Here is an 18,899-nt window from a genome sequence, read left to right on the forward strand (position 1 = left end):
TCTCCATGGACAATGACACTTTAAGGATTGTCTTGGTTTGTTTTTCCTATTTGTGGGGTTTTTTCCCCCTCAGGCTCCTGGGTCTGCTGCTGCCTGAAGGTGTCCTGACCTTGAGGCTGATGAGGGGTCCCCTGCCCGTTCCCCCCATACTGAATTCTAGGGAGGTGCTCACCCCAGACTCTTAGGAAGGGTCTAGAGAAATGAGAGGAGCCCAAGCCAGGGGCCAGCTCCAAGAAAGGGTAACCTCCACGCTTCTCTTTCCCAAATTGGAAATGAAGACAGGTTTTCAAAGGCACAGGCTCCCCCTGCCAGCTTCTAGGATCTTCCTTGGTGTGCAATGGGCCAGTTAGGGGTAGGCAGCTTGCACCCAGTTCTCCTTTATCTCAACTTATTTTCCTGGGGGGAGGTGCCTAGAGGGATTGAGGTAACTTCAACTGGGAATTCCAAGGAAGGTGGGCAAGTAGCCTTGGCTCTCTCCCGCCATGTCGATCAGGATTGAGAGTGTGTCTAGCTCCCGACCACTTTGTCTTGACCTACTGAAAAGTTGGGAACTGAGGGGTGCCTTCATTCCCCTTTGTTCACTTTCTCCAGCTCAACTTGGGACTTGGGTGGTGGGACTGGAGACCCCACCCCTGCTCCCGTCCCGCCCCCTTTCTATCCCAGCCTGTTTCCATGTAGCAGACCCTTCCTAGGGAGCAGGGAGGGGAAGCCACAGATTGCAAACCCAGGGGCTCCTTTTTCATTCTTTCTAAAACCTTGATATCCTCAGCCCAAAGGCGATGCCCCCCTGCCACCTCCAAGCCTGGAATTGTGCATAACCCGGATCTTGTATCTTTGTATAACGGATGTTATTTGTACGAAGGGCAGTTCGTAAACAGCACTTGTTCTTTTAATAAAAGAATGTTTTGCAAAAAAAAAAAAAAAAAAAAATCCGAAAAGCCCCTGCGTAGTCTCGCTTTATGGAAGGGGACAGGAGGTGGGTGCCAACTGCGGGAGCGTAGGCGGGCGTGGGCTGCGGCCCTTCTGTCGGCATTCAGCGGCAGAGCGCGCACAGACGCTCAGCACACCCGGGCCCACCCCGCAGGGTGCATCAGTCCATGGGCCCCGGCCGTCGGGACCCTGAAGCGCGGCCGAGGCTCGGCCAGCAACAGCGACTCCTGGGAGGGTCCCTCCAGCGCCCTCAGGGGTGCCCCAGGCGCCGAGGCTGCGCGCGGGGCGTTCCGCTGCCAGGCCCGCCCGGCAGGGGGCGCAGAACCGACCGCTCACGCCCGGCGCGCCGAGGAGGCCGCTGGGCGGGACCCGCGGCCGGGCTTCCGTACCCTGCTGGCCCCTGGCCTCCGCTCTCGCAGAACGCCGCAGCGTCTTCCGGGGCCTGGCGAGCCGGGGACCGAGGGGGCGGGGAGGTGACCCGGCGGGGGCGAAGCCGGCGGGCGGGCGCGGCGCGGGAAGCGACTATGCGCGGCGTGGGGGCGATCCTGCGGCCGGCGGCGCATGGCGCCCGGGTGAGCACCCCCGCCCCGCACCGGCCCCCGTCCCGAACCCCAGCCGGGCCCCTGCCAGCCCCCACTCCAGCCCCGGCCCGGCCGAGCATCCCGGAGCCCCCGGCCCGCCCCGCCGGTGTCTGGCTTGCCTCAGCTCACAGGCTTTTCCCGAGCTCCAGTCCCTGCCAGGACCTCCCTAGCCAGCACCTTCTCTTGCGACCTTTTTCTTACCCTCTCATTACCCTCGCCCCTTCAGCCCTGTCACCTCCTCCTTCCCACATGGCCTCTCGTGTCCTTCCCTTTCCACTGATTTTATTTTTCCATTTCCAAACCACCGTCTTGTGATGCCTGCCATGCTTGCGGACCTTGCAGGCCCTGAACCCACGGCGGGACATCTCCTCTTGGCTGGTGAGTACCCCCATCCTCCCCTCCTCCTCGCACAAGACCCCCAGGCATGGAGATCTCAAAGGCAGAAACAGGGAATGGAGCTAGGAAAGGTACAGCCCTATTCCCTGGAGTTAGCCCGTGGCTCTCAGGGAGGTGGGGCGGACCAGAGGGCACTGGGCAGGGCGCCAGTCTTCTGTTCTGAGGACAGCAGCACCTAATGAACCAAGCCCCAGTGTGGGTAGGCTGGAAGGATCCTGGCCCGCCTTCCCTAGCACCCAGGTGGGAGCCAGCGTTTCAGGGAAGGCAGCTGGACCCTGAAACCTGAGTGCCTGCATGGCTTTGAAATGTCTTCCCTGACCAAAGCTCACGGTTCTATGGTGTCCTGGGGAACGGTCTTGTTGGGTGGTATCAGATCAGCCTCTTGTAGGGGAAACCTGCTACACACGGGCCAGTGGGAAAATGGGAAGGGTCGCAGGCAGGAAGGTGCTTCCAGGGCTTGAGCTAACCCTGAGCCCCTCATCTTCCCTGGCCACAGGCCCGGTGGTTCCCTAGAACCCCAGCCAGGTCCGTGGTGGCCCTGAAGACCCCCATCAAGGTGGAGCTGGTGGCAGGGAAAACCTACAGGTGGTGTGTGTGTGGCCGCAGCAAGAAGCAGGTGAGACCCCTACCTGCCTTCCTGCTGATACCTCTGGCTAGGAACAGCCTGGTGTCTCCAGTGAGTTCCCACCCAGGATGATCTTATTCTTCCCACACATACCTGAGGGACACCAAGGGGGCTTAGGCACAAAAGGCCAGTGCCCACCAGCAACCTTAAGCTCACTGCATCTACCCCTTGCAATGAAGCCAGAGAGACAGAAACTCAGTCCACGCAGCCAGCCTGGTGTGGCCGGGCTTCCAGTGGGCTCTTCTGGAGCTGTTTGTTTCTCAGAGGTGCACTGCATGGCGAAGCTCACCTGGCCCTTCCCTGTCTTCTTCCAGGAAGCACCTGGGCCATAGGTTCCGAGGCCTTGAACCTCGAAAGCCTACAGCACCTGGTATTTCCTGGCGGTCTTCCATCCAAGTACTAACCGGGCCTGACCCTACTTAGCTTCCGAGATCAGATGAGATTGGGCGCATTCAGGGTGGTATGGCCATAGACACATTGGGAAGAGATTCTGCTCAGGCTCTCCTGCCTCCAAAGCCTCCCAGCCTTCCCCTGTGCCCCTCTCCACTCTTCTTCCAGAAAACTCTTCCTTCTCAGTTTATGGGACTTCCTGGCCGCTTGCCACAGTTTGCCGTCTTCTCAGCTTCACTGCCTGCCCCACTTGCTTCCCCTTCTGCCCAGGAGCCTTTCATCCCAGCAGGAACCTGCCCATATTGTTTGCCTCCCTGGCCCCTTTCCTTCCTGGGCAGAGCTCTGACCAGTGTTCCTTCAAGCTATGTGGCATGGTGTCAGCAGCCCATGGTCCTTGAGTCCCACTTAGGTCCATGCACCTCAAGCCCTCTAAGACAAGTTGCTGGTTTCTATTTGCACGCTTCTCTCATCTCTCTTCTATCCCACCCTAACTCCAATGTCAAGAGGCCTTGGTTCAGCCAGGCGAGGTGGCTCACCTGTAATCCCAGCACTTTGGGAGGCCAAGGCAGGAAGACCTTTTGAGTCCAGGAGTTCAAGAACAGTGTGGGCAACAAAGTTGAGACCCCGCTTCTACAAATGCCTTTACCCCCACCAAAGACTAGCATGGAGGCGGGCCTGTGTTCCCAGCCATACTGGACGCTGAGGAAGGAGGACCGCTTGAGCCCTGGAGGTTGAGGCTACAGTGAGCCGTGTTTGCATCACTGCACTCCAGCCTGGGCAACAGAGTGAGATCCTGTCAAAAAAAAAAAAAAGGCCTTGGCACCAGTTCTGCCTTCAGCTAGCAAGGCATTTCACCTCTCTGGGCCTGTTTCCATTACCCAGTCTCTGCTTGAGCGGCTTCTGGAATGGGGAGTAAACTTCTGTGCCAGCCAGCCAGTTTGCTATGAGGCATCCCCTCCTCCCTGTAACCTTCACTCCCTGTCACGTGCCCAGTTATTCCCTGGAGCCAAACAAAATTGCTACCACAGTGTACTCTCCAGCCCAAAGAAGTTTTAACCCAGGAACATGGGAAGGAAATGAATTTCATGATCCAGTGGAGACTCAGAGCCATTCACACACACACACACACACACACACACACACACACACACACGTCTATTAGTGTCCTGGCCCTCTGGGTGTCCCAGAGACTAATGCTATAAACACTCTGTAAATACTTACCAGACACTTACTATAGGCAAAGTGCACCACGATCATTATTTTATTTCCTCATACAGCTCTACTCTTATCACCCCCACATTACAGATAAGAGAGGTCATTCAGTGAGCCCCGGCAGTCTCGCTCTGGAGCCTGCACCCTAACCACTGCGCTCCACTCCCCCTGAGCTCCTGCAGCCTGCCCTGCCCTGCCCTGCCCTGCCCCAGCAGGTGGGGTCAAGTCTTTGACTCCTGTCTTTCCCCCACCAGCCCTTCTGTGATGGCTCCCACTTCTTCCAACGCACTGGCCTATCTCCACTCAAGTTCAAGGCCCAAGAGACCCGCACGGTGGCACTCTGTACCTGCAAGGCCACTCAGAGGCCCCCGTACTGCGATGGCACCCACAGGAGTGAGCGCGTGCAGAAGGCAGAAGTGGGCTCCCCACTCTGAGGGGGCTGCTGCTGTCCAGCCACAGGTGGCCTTGGCTCCAGGCCTCTGACCGGCACCCACTTCTGTGGGAAAGGAAACAGGTGCTGAGCCCAAGAAAGAGATTCTGGTACCCACAGCTGGCTCTGAAGGAAGAATTATTCCTTATAACCTAAAAGTCTCCAGTCTGGGACAGGCGGGAGTGGTTCCTGGTTCAATGTTTGCTGATGGGGAAGACGGCAAAAACGAGCCTGCCCAACCAGACTGGTGGTCCTGCAGTCACTGCTGTGAGGCCCATGTGCTGCCTCCTGCTCCAGATTTTAACCTGTCTGTGGGCTGGGGGCACCTGACCAGCCACAGGACAGGGCAGTTCAGATTCATTCTCTATGGGGTCCCCAAGCCAGGCTAAAACCAGAGATGAGAGGCACCCTTCCCTTCTTCCCTCCACCCCAAAGAACTACAGGCTCCAGAAAGTATGCAGCATTTATTACAAAGCCAAGAGATACAGATGTCCCAAGGCAAAGGAGGGTACAGTCACAGGACCTCAGACACAGGACAAGGTGCAAACACAGACAAGCCCATCAGGGGGCTCCCAACCCCACACACCTAGGCTATGATGGAATCTCGAGTCTCGACTCCCGTCTCCTCTCAGATCTATGCACACATGAGGAAATCTCGGTGGGCAGTGACCTGCCAGGGCCTGTCCCTAAGGAGGTGGTCCGCTGACCTCTCAAGGGTTGGGGGTGTGGTCAGAGCTTACAGGTTTCTGTCTTCTTGTGCTTTTAGATGCAGTTGCTCTGTCCTGACCAGGTGACCAGGCCTCAGCTGGGGGTGGAGGGGCAATTGGAAGGCTGTTTGCCTTTGGCAAAGTCTGGGGTCTGTGCTGTGTGAGGTTAACCCACCCCCACTTCCACTCTAGGCCCCAGGTGCGACTCCACCACCAGTCCTGCTAGTGAGGGTTCCCCGGTGAGGGTAAGGTCGGTGGGGGTGCAGCGCTTCACAATGCTAAAGCCACAGTGGAACTCCAAGGGCTGAGACCTCTCAGGGCCTGAATCTTCTTTTCCACAAGATAAATGATGCAAAGGCCACACACACAGGGAAAAAAAAAAAAGCAGATCTATTCTTTGCACAAAGTTTCCACTGCAAGAGGAGGAGGTGATGCAGGTCTCACCTCCACCCTGCACTTGCTCCTCAGAACCAAGGATAAACTGCATTTGTAAAAGGCACTGTTCTTAGCAATTTCTGGACATTCAACAATGTGGGGGGCGGCCACTGGTCAGAGGCAGGACAGCAGCCAAGATGGGGAGAGAAACGGGGAGAGAAAGAAACAATTCTGACTCCTATATGCAGCCAGTTGGAATCGTGCCTAAAAGCTTTGGGTCTGAAGGGGCCCCCAACACACCATCTGCCTTGGGAAACAGCGAGGACGGTGCAGAGCTTTACTGGGCCTCCAGTGGCCCATCCAGTTCATCTCCAGGCACTCCCAAAAAGAGCAAATTACATAAGACCCCCCCAAAATGAACACCATTTTCCACACATACACACACACATAAAGTTTGTTTCCTGTGGCATTTAAATTAATCTGGTTGGTCCATAGAAAATAAGTATGTATATTTGGTTTTTCCTATGTACATATATATAGATTTATTTATAAAACCCGCCCCCCACCCCCAAGGTGGGAAGAGCTGGGGAAAGTAGAAGAGATGGAAAAAAGGGCCCAGAAAAAGTGGAAGGAGTGGAGAGGCTTGGCTGGAAGAAGGGAGAGGGTCCCTGGCCTCAAGTTAAGGGGGGCACGGGAGCGCCGTTGACAGTCATCTTACGCCCCCTGCTGGTGGAGGATGGTGTCTGCAGGCAGTTCGAGCTACCCCCGTTGGCAGCTGTGGTGGCCCCACTGGCTGTCGAAGGGGGAGTGGGGGAGGTAGAGTGGGTGGCTGGAGGCCCGTGGGAACTGGGGGAGCCATGGGATGGGGTGGCTGGGCTGGGTAGGGAGGAGGAGGTGGCTGGCAGGGTGGCAGGGCTGGGAGCCTTGTCGCTGACTGACTCACACTCGGACGCCCCGCTGGTGTTGGTGCCCTCGGAGGGGGTGGGCACCGTGGCTAGGGTGAGCCGCTTGCAGGCTGGCTGGACACGGTACTTGAGGGGGAGAGGCCCGTTCTGCGGGGAGAGTGGGGAGGAGAGACACAGGGAAGGGGAAGGTATCAGGAGAGAGAGGTCAACTAAAGGGCCACCAGCTCCACCCCACAGTGTCCAAACTCGAAAAAAGGGATGGGATGGGGCCTTGGAGAGGAGAGACACAAGGATACAGGGCACATGAAGACCCAGAGAGGCAAAAGGTCTAAGAGCAGAGACTCTGTCAGAGAGGAGACAGGGGAGAGAGGAAGGCAAACACACGGCAGCTGCCAGCACCTATTTCTGCCCCCAAATTGGGGGACACCATCTGCCCAAGGAACCTTGTCTCCTGAGCGGAAAGTCACCCACAAGAGATGGCCCAGAGGCTGACCTGCTGTAGCAAGCCGCCCTGGACAGGCAGCTCATGGGACAAGGGATGGACTGTCTCTGATTAGAGAAGGGTGGCCCATGTGGCCACAGACCAATGCCAGACCCTGCGGGAGTCTGCTCCCTGCCTGCCCCACTCTGGCTCACCCGCCGCCAGGGGTAAATGTAGGCGATGTCCATGAGGGTGTAGTATTCCTTCAGTGGCTCGTCCTCATACAGAACCTCCACCTGGGGGAGGGAAGTGGAGGACACCATGACCCTGGCCAGCTTGGGGCTCCAGGCTGGGAATGTGGGGGACTGGGAGGCGGGGCAATGGAAAGAGTGGATTTACAGATGGTCCCTTATTTCTCTGGGGTTTCACTGTGGATTTGACTTCCCTGTCAGAGTTGTTCCAACATAACTCCTGACCACCAGGCAGGAAGGGGTCCAGAGAAGATTCCCCTATTGTTAGCAGCCCCTGGTCCCACCATGCACACAGCTGTCTGGGTCTCCTATCTCTGGCAGGTCTCCCAGAGGAGCTGAAAAGGCTCAGGGGGATCTCCTGGAACTCTGGCTCTCACCCCCAGCTGCAAAATGGAATCACTCAGGGAGTTTTAAAAAACACCAATGTGGCCGGGCGCGGTGGCTCACGCCTGTAATCCCAGCACTTTGGGAGGCCGAGGCGGGCGGATCACAAGGTCAGGAGATCGAGACCATCCTGGCTAACATGGTGAAACCCCGTCTCTACTAAAAATACAAAAAAAATTAGCTGGGCGTGGTGGCGGGCGCCTGTAGTCCCAGCTACTCGGGAGGCTGAGGCAGGAGAATGGCGTGAACCCGGGAGGCGGAGCTTGCAGTGAGCGGAGATAGTGCCACTGAACTCCAGCCTGGGCAACAGAGCGGGACTCCGTCTCAAAACAAAACAAAAAACAAACAAACACCAATGCCTAGGCTGAGTGCGGTGGTTCAAGCCTATAATCCCAGAGCTTTGGGAGGCCGAGAGTTCGAGACCAGCCTAACCAACGTGGAGAAACCACGTCTCTACTAAAAATACAGAATTAGCTGGGTGTGGTGCTGCATGCCTGTATCCCAGCTACTCGGGAGGCTAAGGTGGGAGAATCGCTTGAGCCCGGGGGGGTCGGAGGTTGCAGTGAGCCGAGATCGCTCCACTGTACTCCAGCCTGGTGACAGAGCAAGACTCCATCTCAAAAAAAAAAAGGAAATATAGAATCTACTAAGTCGGAATCTGCATTTTAACAAGATCTCCAGGGGACACATATACCTTCAAGCTTGAAAAGCTATGTCCTGGAGCTCTGTTGGAATTTCAGACTAGCCTTCCCACAGCCAACCAGCCCCAGAGGAGGCCCTGCGTTTTTGCACTCACCTCTGCCACAGTTCCGAGTGTGCAACATGCACACATACACGCCATCTTCGTCCCATGCACCAGCACCACTGCACACTGACTTCAACACCCCTAGATTGCCCCCTAATCTTGGTTTCAACCACCCTTCTGTTAACACATGGGCTCAGTTAACTACGCAAACCCTGGGTGACACATAGCCAGCTCTGACCAATGGCTGGGGTGCACAGAATCTCTGACACACCCATACACAGACACTCATTTTTTGAAAGGCCCAGGGACCCACCTTGTACTTGCTGGGCACATCCATCTTGTTGCGGAGAAACTTGGCGAGATGCATGACGGTCATGGCTGCTGGGCATCGCAGGAAGCGCACCCCTGTCTGCTGGGGCACAGGCACCCATGGTAGGGGATCCACCCCAGGCCACTCCCTCCCAGCCCACATTCCAGTCCTAGGCAGGCCCCAGCACTCACTTTCTCTTTGTCCCCATCCCCATTCTCCAGAGGGCCCTTCTTCTCATCCCGGTCCCTGGGGACGGAGAAAGAATGAAGCTAGGAAGACCCAGGGAGAACCAGGAGACCCAGGAGGATGATCCGTCCATGGACACATCCAGAGGGCCCTGGGTGGGAGAAGGGGTGACCCAGCCTAGGAGCCCAGAAGGGGCTAGCCTGGGCCAGACTTGCCTGGCACCTTCGTAGAATTCGATGGAGAGGCTGACAATCTCATCATCACTCAGAGCCCCCTTCTCCTGCTCCAAGACCTCGCCGCGGTCCTCATTGGAGCCGTTGGGGACTGCAGAAGGAGAGAGCTCTCCGGTTGGCAGAGGATGTAGGAAGGGAGCCCGCCAAAGACCCAGGGATCATGAACTCCGCCAGGTGAGTCCGGCTACCTTCTGGGGAGGTGTGCGCGGAGGAGGTCACCGGGTGAGTGGTAACACTACACACCTACGTGGTCCCAGGCACGACCGTGCACACACAACACAGACGCGAGCACACTCACCCTCCGTTAGGGGGTACGCTGCATAGAAATCCCGCCGCCGTTTCATCTCATCTAGAAGAAGGCAGCAGGATGAGGACAGGGCCATGGGTTGGGAAATGGGGTCGGTGGGCAGGAGGAGGAATGGTGTGCAGATACCTTTAAAAAGGCCAGGGACCAATTTGTAGACAATGTCTTGAAGGGTTTTGTCAGACCTGGGGAAAAATGGACAGGGCTTATCAGCAATGCGCTCTCCAGAGAACTGCCCTCCACAAAACTGCTCCCACCTCACCCTGCTCTCCCAGCCAGGGGACCCCTCTTCCCACCCCCTTCCTGAGACCGGTGCCCAGGCATTAGGATCCCTGTGGGTCTGGTCTTTGCCCCTCTAGTATGCCTCAGCCTATGATGAGCCAAATGTGACCCCAAGGGAGGGGAGTAGCCCAGGTCCACACCCCATGCTTCTCCCACACCTGCCGCCTTGGCTGAAGGAAGCACAGAGAGTGGGAGGGATGGAGGAGGCTGACCCAGAGGATCGAGGGGGCAGGAGGTGCGGTGCCAAGCCCACCTGATGCTCAGCAGCGGCCGGGTTTTATGGACCTGCACGTCACACATGGGGCAGTATTTGTTGGTCTCCAGGTAGCGCACAATGCAGGTTTTGCAGACTTGGGGGTGTGGAGAGAGAGAGGAGAGTCAGAGCCGCCTTCCGACCCCAGGACCAGCCTCCCCGCCCTCTGCTCAGACTCAGATATCCCTTCTCCTCCACCCTGTCCCTGCGCTGAGGCCCAATGTGGCGACGTGTGTTTTGCACGTGTGGTACCTGTCCTTGTGCATTGTTGAGGGAAGCTGGATCTTGTGTGACACAGGCCAGTGTCATGTACAACGCAGAAGGTCAGCCCTGAGTCCCAAGCTCCCCGATGGAGTGGGGGACAAAAGCCAGCGTGTTCAAGATGCCCCTGGGTCCCACCCCCCTGCTCCCAAGCCCACAGTGCAAACAAGGGGTGTCTGCATCTTCAGGGCATAAAATTTCAGCCATTTCAAGAAAGAACTGAGTCCTTGAAATGAACTTCTGGGCTGATGCCCCGTGCCCAGTCGCCCCTGCGAGGTAGGCCCTCTGTGACCTGAGGATTCCCAGCAGACATGTGGGCGCGTTGGCTCTTCAGGGTAGGGGTTTGTGTGCTACCTTCCTCAGGCCGTGCCCGCCCCAATCTGGGCACAGAGGCTGCCCACCCTGAGCAGCTCCCCTCCCCCCAACTCACAGGAATGCAGGCACTCCACGATAGTGGTAGCGTCGATGAAGTACCCCCCACAGAGGGCACACATGAGGTGGGGGTTCAGCTCTGTGATTTTGATCCGTGTAGTCCGATGCATGATTCCGGGGTCGGGGGTGGGGGGACTGGGGAGCGTCGCCCTGGGAAACGGAAGTGGAATCAGAAACCCAGAGTTGGCCAGGCGCGGTGGTTCACGCCTGTAATCCCGGCACTTCGGGAGGCCGAGGCAGGCGGATCACGAGGTCAGGAGATCGAGACCATCCTGGCTAACATGGTGAAACCCCGTCTCTACTAAAAATACAGAAAATCAGCCGGGCATGGTGGCGGGCGCCTGTAGTCCCAGCTACTTGGAGGGAGGCTGAGGCAGGAGAATGTCATGAACCCGGGAGGCAGAGCTTGCAGTGAGCCGAGATAGTGCCACTGCACTCCAGCCTGGGCGACAGAGCGAGACTCCGTCTCAAAAAAGAAAAAAAAAAAGAAAGCCAGAGCCTCGGCAGCCCCTCCTACGCTTCACTCCACACCTCCCAGCACATCTCTCCCTGAGCCCAAGACCCTTCTCTGCCTTCAGGGTGGGCTGGGGGCGTACATGTGGCTGGTTCTTTCTGGCCCCCTCTGAGAGTTCATTGGGTGCCCAGGCTCTGGAGAGTCACACAGCCTTGAGCAACAAGGTCAGGCTCCCTCTGAGGAACAGGAGGAAAGACTGAAGTTAGGCCACAGGATGTACTGCCCAACTCCCCAGAGAATGAGGAGGCAGGAAAATGGAAGAGAAGAGGGTTTTTAAAACTCTCTCCAATCCCAGGTCGGGCACAGTGGCTCATGTCTGTAATCCCAGCATTTTGGGAGGCTGTGGCAGGAGGATCCTCCTGCCTCACGTGATCCCTTGAGTCTGGATGGCCAAGGCTGCAGTGAGCCGTGATTATGCCACTGCACTCTAGCCTGGGCGACAGAGCGAGACTCTGTCTAAAAAAGAAAAACAAAAACAAAACTCTCCAATCCCAATCCATATTCACTCACATGGTCCACATTTAAAGCATCCTAGGAACTAGGAGGAAACTTAGATAAATCAGCCACTGGCCTGAAACTTCAAGGAATAGAAGAAGGGAAAAATAAGTTATCCTTACTCCCTCAACCCCTCCACCCAGGTGCAGGGCCTCAGACTTGATCTTTCCACTACGTCCCAGCCTCCTATCTACTCCATCCATTCATTCCTCCTCCAGGAAGGCTTCCCTGGAAACACCATGGGCACAGGCTACCCTAAGTTAGAAAGCCGCAGCCATCACGTGTGCTTCTGGCTCTGCATCCAGCCTAAGCTTTGGAGCACCTTCTTCCTCTAAAGTCTGCTAAATATAGGCTGCTCCCAGAAAATCCACCATACACTAACCATTTGGCTTCCAGGCCTGAGACTCAGGCAGGGAACAGAGAGGGTCCTTACATGCCTGAAGTTGGGAACATGCAGCTCCAGCCCTAGCCCTGGACTCAAAGAGTTTAGGCAAAAAGGCTATACCCCTGCCACAGGAATCCCTCCCAGTGCCCCTGATGGACAGCCCCCTGCATGAGTGCTCCCTGCCCACAAGCACACAGGGTCCAGGAACCCCCCTTTCATGCACACTGCAGGAATTCCCCCCACATGGTCACTGTTACTCTCCCACTGTCTCCTGCCCTGGTGACGCCTCTGCCACCTGTTCACAGGCTGTCCAGTGACAAACCACAGGCTCTCACAGATGCCTGCCAAAGCTGGGCAGAAAGTGCTCTGTCCCCAGATCGCCTGCCCGACACCAGCCAGGCCCGGGCAGGGTCCAGAGATGTGAAAAGTCCGGCTCTGGATTGGCCACCGTGCTTCCTTCTTGGTAAAGAAATCAAACCAAACCTGCACCTGGAAGGGACAGCCCCTCCCTCCTCTTTCCCAGAGTAAAAGCCCAGGGGTGGGGCTTGGGAGGGTGGCCAAGCCCCAACGGCTCCTTTACAACATACTCACACCCTTCTCTCCTTTCCAGAAAGATTTCTAAAGCCACCACACTGAGTTTTCTAGGACAAGAAATTCACAGCCGGGATCAGCAGTTTCTATAGAGACCCCAGGATGAGTCTGGCCAGGACCCAGACAGCCAACAGAGGCTCAGGGAACCTGGCCAGAGACCGAAAGAGATGCAGAGACACAAAGGCCACATGTGGGAGAGACACCAGGTTACAGGGCAGACAGTGGGGAACAAGCCAGTCCCACAGCAAGCCCAGAAACATGGTGGAGAGGTGGCGGCCCCGGGGATCTGAGAAGGGAGAGGGGTTCCCACCTCACGCAGGGTGGCCTCTGCCAGCCCTCCCTGCATGGGTCCCCCCTTTGCAATTACGCAGAAAGCTGCTGGCTACTCCACTGTTTGGTCGTTTCCATAGTAACCCTGTCCCTGGCAAGATGCCCAAATATTATTACAACCATCCAGAGGAGAGAACAATCCAAGTGGCTGTCTCTCTGAGCGTGTGTAATATCCATCCTGTGTACGTGCCGTCTGGGCCTCCAAAGGTACTTCCTGTGACTGCCTGTCAGTCATGTGTGTGTCCAGATGCATCTACGTGTGTGTGCAGAGCCACCAACAAACATGCTGATGCTGAGCTCTGATAACGCCTGGGGTCTCTGCTACTGGGGTAAATCGCATGCCCTCATCTTTCTCCCGTTCACCCGCATATACACGTGCACGCGTACACACACACACATACACACATAGGCTCTGCACACTTCACGCTGCCCAAGCCACCTCATTCACACTCGCTGTGTTTTCAAAGCAGACGCTTGCTTTTTTTTTTTTTTTTTTTTGAGATAGCCTTGCTCTGTTGCCCAGGCTGATTACAGTGGTGCGATCTTGGCTCACTGCAGCCTCTGCCTCCGGGTTCAAGTGATTCTCCTGCCTCAGCCTTCTGAGTAGCTGGAATTACAGGCGCATGCCACCACACTGGCTAATTTTTTTTTTTTTTTAAACAGAGATGGGGTTTCGCCATGTCAGCCAGCCTGGTCTTGAACTCCTGGCCTCAAGTGATCCGCCCACCTCGGCCTTCCAAAGTGTTGGGATTACAGGCGTGAGCCACCACAGCCAGCTGACACTTGCTCTTAAGAACCCCACAGCCAAGAGCCCCGCACTGCGAATGGCTGTGCCCCTCACCCAATCACTTCCCCGAGCATTTCTGAGAATTCAGCCCCAGCCTATTCCTCTGGACCCTTTCTAGACACGAGGCCCAAGGTGGTGCTGACTGAATGAAACACTGCTCCTTCTCCAGTTTAAGAAAATAAGCCCCTTGCCACACTCCCTGCTCCCCCCACTCCATCCCCACAGGTTCTGACTGTTACCTCTGGGGCTGGGGGTGGGGAGAAGCACTGATTGGCTCCTCACCTGATTGCCATGGTTACCTGCAGGGCCCTGCCAGCAGGTGCCAAGAACAATGTAAACAGGAGCTCTGTCTCCCTAGAGCACCCTCTCCCCATCTCCCCACCCCAGGAGGCCCCAGGCCCCGAATTCCTGACACCCAGTTCCTCCCCCGCTCCACTGGCTGGTGTGCTGTGGGAAGGTGAGGGAAAAGGGGTGATGGGTGGCTGGAAATCCAGCTGTCATTACTTTGAAGAAGAGGCTGGGAGATGGGAAGAACTTGAGGGAGAAAGAGTGGAAGACACAGATCCCAAGAAACAGAAAGGGGAGGCCAAGCGCCATTGGAAGTGGCCTCTGCAGAGCTCAGGGGCTTTAACGGGTCAGTCCCAACTGTGTGTCCACCCCTCCCTGGACTTGAGCACTGTCTCCACCTCTAACACCACTTTTCCCCAAGCAGAAGCCAAGCCCTTCAGTGTCTTCTGCCATTGTCTTTGCAAGGGTGTGTGTGACCCTTAGGCGGCCCATGTTCTGGGCCCTGAGGCCCTGGGTCTGGCTATTGCTACTGTGGCAGGAAGGGAGCTTGCTCAGCACCCAGCATCCAACCCCGACCCCTCCTTGCCATTCAAGCCTAGCACTTGTCTTTCCCAATCCTTAAAGACCCCTGCTAAGAGAACACCACCATCTCTCTCTCTCTCTCTTTTTTTTTTTTTTGAGACAGAGTCTCGCGCTGTCTCCCAGGCTGGAGTGCAGTGGCAAGATCTCGGCTCACTGCAACCTCCGCCTCCTGGATTGAAGCGATTCTCCTGCCTCAACCTCCCAAGTAGCTGGGAATATAGGCGTGTGCCACCACACCTGGCTAATTTTTGTATTTTTAGTAGAGACAGAGTTTCACCATGTTGGCCAGGCTGGTTTCCAACTCCTGGCCTCAAGTGATCCGCCCGCCCGCCTCGGCCTCCCAAACTGCTGGGATTACAGGCATGAGCCACTGCACCCAGACCCATCTCTCCATTTTAACCAGTCTCTTTCTGGAAGCCACCCTGCAATTTAGGCCTCTCTCACTTCTTCATGGTCCCCTGTGGAAACAGTGGGTCTCCCAGCCCCAAGGCCCCTGTGCTTCTCCGATGCCATAGCTCTCTCTGCTCTGCCTGCCTCCAAATGAAATCAGCCCCACTCCCTCACTAGAATGTCTTCAGGTCTTGGGAAAAGTCACTCAAGGTCACATCCACATGTCTAGAACTGCAGAGGTGAAAGGGCTCTTAGAAAGCACCTTGTTTGGCTGGGCGTGGTGGCTCACACCTGTAATCCCAACACTTTGGGAGGCCAAGGCGGATGGATCATGAGGTCAGGAGTTCAAGACCAGGCTGGTGAAGATGGTGAAACCCCATCTCTACTAAAAATACACGGTGGCTCATGCCCGTAATCCCAGCACTTTGGGAGGCCAAGGTGGGCAGCTCATGAGGTCAGGAGATCGAGACCATCCTGGCTAACATGGTGAAACTCCATCTCTACTAAAAATACAAAACATTAGTTGCGTGTGGTGGCATGTGCCTGTAGTCCCAGCTACTCGAGAGGCTGAGGTAGGAAAATTGCTTGAACCCAGTAGGCGGAGGTTGCAGTGAGCCGAGATCGTGCCACTGCACTCCAGCCTGGGCAACAGAGCGAGACTCTGTCTCAAACAAACAAACAAAAATACAAAAATTAGCCGAGCCTGGTGGCAAGCGCCTGTAATCCCAGCTACTCAGGAGGCTGAGCCAGAGAATTGCTGCTTGAACCCGGGAGGCAGAGGTTGCAGTGAGCGGAGATCGTGCCACTGCACTCCAGACTGGGTGACAGAGTGAGACTCCATCTCAAAAAAAAAAAAAAAAAAGAAAAGAAAAAGAAAAAGAAACACCTGTTCAATCCTTTCATTTTACAGATGAGCACACTCAGATATGACTTGCCTAAGGTCACAAAGCAAAGCAGTGGCAGTCCTGCAACAAGAAAGTGCCTGACTCCCACCCCAGTGGTTTTAACATCCTGGCACCTAGCCAGGCTCCTCACTCATCTAAAGCAGTAATGCCCGGCTTCATCTCAGCAGGTGGGAGGGAAAAAGAGCAGCTCCCTGGAGTGGCGGGAAAACCACTCAGTGGGCTGCCATCTGGGAGGGAGTCAGTCTGGCCCAAACATGACCATCAGCATGGACTCCTGCCTTGAGGCAGGAAGAGGAGGCACATGTTAATCGCCTTACCCCATTTCCTACACATGGGGAAACAGGCTGCAGGGAAGCACAGCCAGCCAGAGTACAGCATCAAGACTCAGACCAGGGGTTTTATGACTCTTCCTCTCCCAGCTTCATGGGTCCAACTGCGCAAGCCCCTTGTATTTGTGTTTGGGGCCGTTAGGGTCTGCCTAGGAACACTGTGGACCTCCCAACTTTCCCCAATCCTTGACAATGGCACAAAGATCTACTCGCTTGTCCCCACCATGCATTGAAAAGGGCCTCCTGAAGCTGGGCTTACTCAACCCTCCCTTCCTCCTTCTCCCACCTCTCAGCTCCCTAAGATCAAACAAAGGCAAAACCCCAAAATATACACATTGCCAGATACACATACAGCCAGACACACCCCCCTCCACCTCTCACACTCACTACACACAAGGCCAGATAGACACGATACGACCCCCCGCCCCCAACCCCGCGCCACATACACACACAATCACAGCCAGACCAGAGCCAGGCCCACCCTCACTACATGCAGAAGCCATCCACATCCACCCCCCACCTAGAAGCACACAGCCTGACATCCCTGCCTGGAACCAGACCCTGCAAACACACACTAACCTTTTGTACGCCCCTGGTCCACCCAGGGTAAATTATAACACAAGTCTTCCAGCAACAAAAGCAGTTCAGCTTCCAAAGTCCGCTCTGGGGACCAGAGGCTGGAGGGCTGCAGTGGGCATGTGACCTGCACAAAGCTGTACCCTCTTCCTGTTCGGGCTCTCTCCATTCCCATGACAACAGCTCCATCGACCAAGATCTCTCAGGCAAGGCAAGGGGCAGCAGAGTCCCCCTTCCTGCCCAACCCCCAAGACTTCAACTTGAACTCTACCCAGCTACACATGGTCTGGATCCTGGGGTTGGTTTCCTGCTTCATTCCAAAGACAGTTCTAAAGCTTCAATCCCCCAACCCCCAACCAGGGGAGCCCGTGGGAAAACCTTTCCACCAAAAAGCTGCAACAGAGCTGGCTTTATGCTCCCAGTAATAACACCTTGGACCAGAGTGGAGGGGGGAGGAAGGAGAGAAATTAAAGAGTTTCAGGAACAGAAACTGCCAGAGGTCCCAGAGGAGGAGGCATCAGAACAAAGCGGGGAGGGGATAACCAGGAGACAGCCCTCCCCTCGAGACAGAGACCTCTGGGGAGACTGAGGCAGCGTGGGAGACACTGAGGGACAAAGATCTCGGGAAACGCTGGGTAACACTTCCACAATATTCATTGGCAAATTCACCCGCCTCCAGGCCGCCTCCTCCCACCTCAAGCCAACCGGAGCGATTACGGGCAGATAGGGGCAGTGGGGGAGGGCGAGGGTCATGCCCGGGCCCACCGTGGAGACAGGCAGGGGGTGTCTGCTTGCCCGGGGGTCCCACGCCCTCAGAGCTAGCAGCAGGAGGGCGTGCAGAGGGTGGGGTGGCTGGGCGTCCCAGGGGAAAGGGGGCCAGTTTAGCAGACCCCCCTGCTTCCGCTGGCGATGGGAAATATTGCGATAAATTTCCCTCCATCCCCATTCTACCCCCTCCGCCCGGGCTTCCCCAGGAGTCCATGTCCCAGGATCAGGGACCCCAGTTACCGGGTGGCCTCTCCCACCTTCCCTACAGCCAAACTTTCGGCGGGGCCCCGGGTGGGGTGTTCCGGAGGGAGGCTCTGCTGAGGTGGTTCAGGGAGGGGGCGGGGCTCCGGCGCCGGGACGGGGAGCGGGGACCGGCTGGGGGAGGTGCCCGAGAGGACCCGGACCCCGGCGGGGAAGGGCGCCCTCCCCCGGCCTCGCAGCCGCCCCAAAGCACATCCCCTTCTGCGGGCCCCAAGTCCCCGCGCGTCCACGGTGCCCCTGTGCCCACGGGAGAGCGACCCCTGCCCAGACGGAAAAGGGGGCAGATCGGGCAGAGCAAGGGGCGGCTTTGGCTCGTGGGGAGCGGCGACCCAACCCAGCGCGCATCCTGCAAGCCCTCCTGGCTGCCCCGGACCTTCCCCCTCGCTACCTCGGAACAGGGTCTGCCCGGGGGCTGCTGCACAAAGAGGTGGTGGTCGAGGGAGACGCCAAATCGTTAAGAGGGGGAGCCCGTTTCGGCCATCTTGGAAGAGAGGAAAGGGAAAAAGGGACAGAAAAAAGGGAGAAAGAAAGGCGGACGGGGCAAGCTGGGCTAGGGGCTGACGGGGCGCGGGGGGTGCGAGGGCAGGATCGGCTCAGAGCCTCCCCCTCCCACCGGGGCTTGCAAAGAACGGTCGGCCCCCCATCCCAATCCCCAGAGGGTTGCAGGCCAGGAGAGGGAAAGGAAGGGGGAGTCCGCTTCGCTTACCTGGGTTCGGGGTCCGGTGGGTCTCGGGGAGGGGGGGATGGGAGGGAGGGAGGGAAGGGAGGGGAGGGGGGCCGCAGCCGTGTCGCTCGCCCGGGCGGCGGGAGGGGAGAAACCTACGGTAAGAAAGGAGTTTGTGAAAGCGGCTTGGGGTGGGAGGGAGAGAGGGGAGGGGAGGGGACCGAGGGGGGAGGGGAGGGACCGGAGTTGGGGGGGGAGACAAAATGGCTTTTTTCCTCCAGACAAGAGTAGGTCCCGCCCACCACTCACCCACGTGACTTCATTCCTTCAGGATGCTGGCAGAGAGGGGAAGAGGAGGGGGAGGCTGGCGCGGCCGCTCCCCGCCACCGGGTGCCAGGCCCCTAGCCAGGACGAGACCCCT

At 57.0% G+C, this 18,899-nt stretch overlaps 2 protein-coding genes and 1 pseudogene across 7 annotated transcripts; 1 reads left to right on the top strand and 2 right to left on the bottom strand.

The window, feature by feature from the left end:
• Window positions 1-937: 937 nt before the first annotated feature.
• Window positions 938-6,480, top strand: CISD3 (CDGSH iron sulfur domain 3). Of its 2 annotated transcripts, XM_055258095.2 has the most exons (4): window positions 1,071-1,502; window positions 1,854-1,889; window positions 2,404-2,523; window positions 4,389-6,480. In XM_055258095.2, the coding sequence occupies exons 1-4, from the start codon at window positions 1,098-1,100 to the stop codon at window positions 4,566-4,568; spliced, it is 741 nt and encodes a 246-aa protein (XP_055114070.2). In that variant the 5' UTR covers window positions 1,071-1,097; the 3' UTR covers window positions 4,569-6,480. The 2 variants fall into 2 exon arrangements, with proteins under 2 accessions (XP_063485043.1, XP_055114070.2); XM_063628973.1 differs by lacking the exon at window positions 2,404-2,523 and having other exon boundaries at window positions 938-1,502; window positions 4,389-6,148.
• Window positions 2,888-3,006, bottom strand: LOC129470771 (uncharacterized; annotated as a pseudogene).
• On the bottom strand, window positions 5,010-18,666 carry PCGF2 (polycomb group ring finger 2). Of its 5 annotated transcripts, none has more exons than XM_055258079.2 (10): window positions 18,521-18,666; window positions 10,612-10,763; window positions 9,921-10,017; window positions 9,515-9,570; window positions 9,380-9,430; window positions 9,064-9,172; window positions 8,854-8,908; window positions 8,666-8,761; window positions 7,188-7,268; window positions 5,010-6,698 (listed from the first exon to the last, which is right to left on the bottom strand). In XM_055258079.2, exons 2-10 carry the CDS (start codon window positions 10,721-10,723, stop codon window positions 6,321-6,323), a joined length of 1,035 nt encoding a protein of 344 aa, XP_055114054.1. In that variant the 5' UTR covers window positions 10,724-10,763; window positions 18,521-18,666; the 3' UTR covers window positions 5,010-6,320. The 5 variants fall into 5 exon arrangements, with proteins under 5 accessions (XP_055114054.1, XP_055114052.1, XP_055114051.1 ...); XM_055258077.2 differs by lacking the exon at window positions 18,521-18,666 and adding an exon at window positions 18,203-18,466; XM_055258076.2 differs by lacking the exon at window positions 18,521-18,666 and adding an exon at window positions 17,794-18,359.
• Window positions 18,667-18,899: the final 233 nt, after the last annotated feature.

This window comes from Symphalangus syndactylus, chromosome 20 (genome assembly GCF_028878055.3).
Source record: "Symphalangus syndactylus isolate Jambi chromosome 20, NHGRI_mSymSyn1-v2.1_pri, whole genome shotgun sequence".
NCBI lineage: Eukaryota > Metazoa > Chordata > Mammalia > Primates > Hylobatidae > Symphalangus > Symphalangus syndactylus.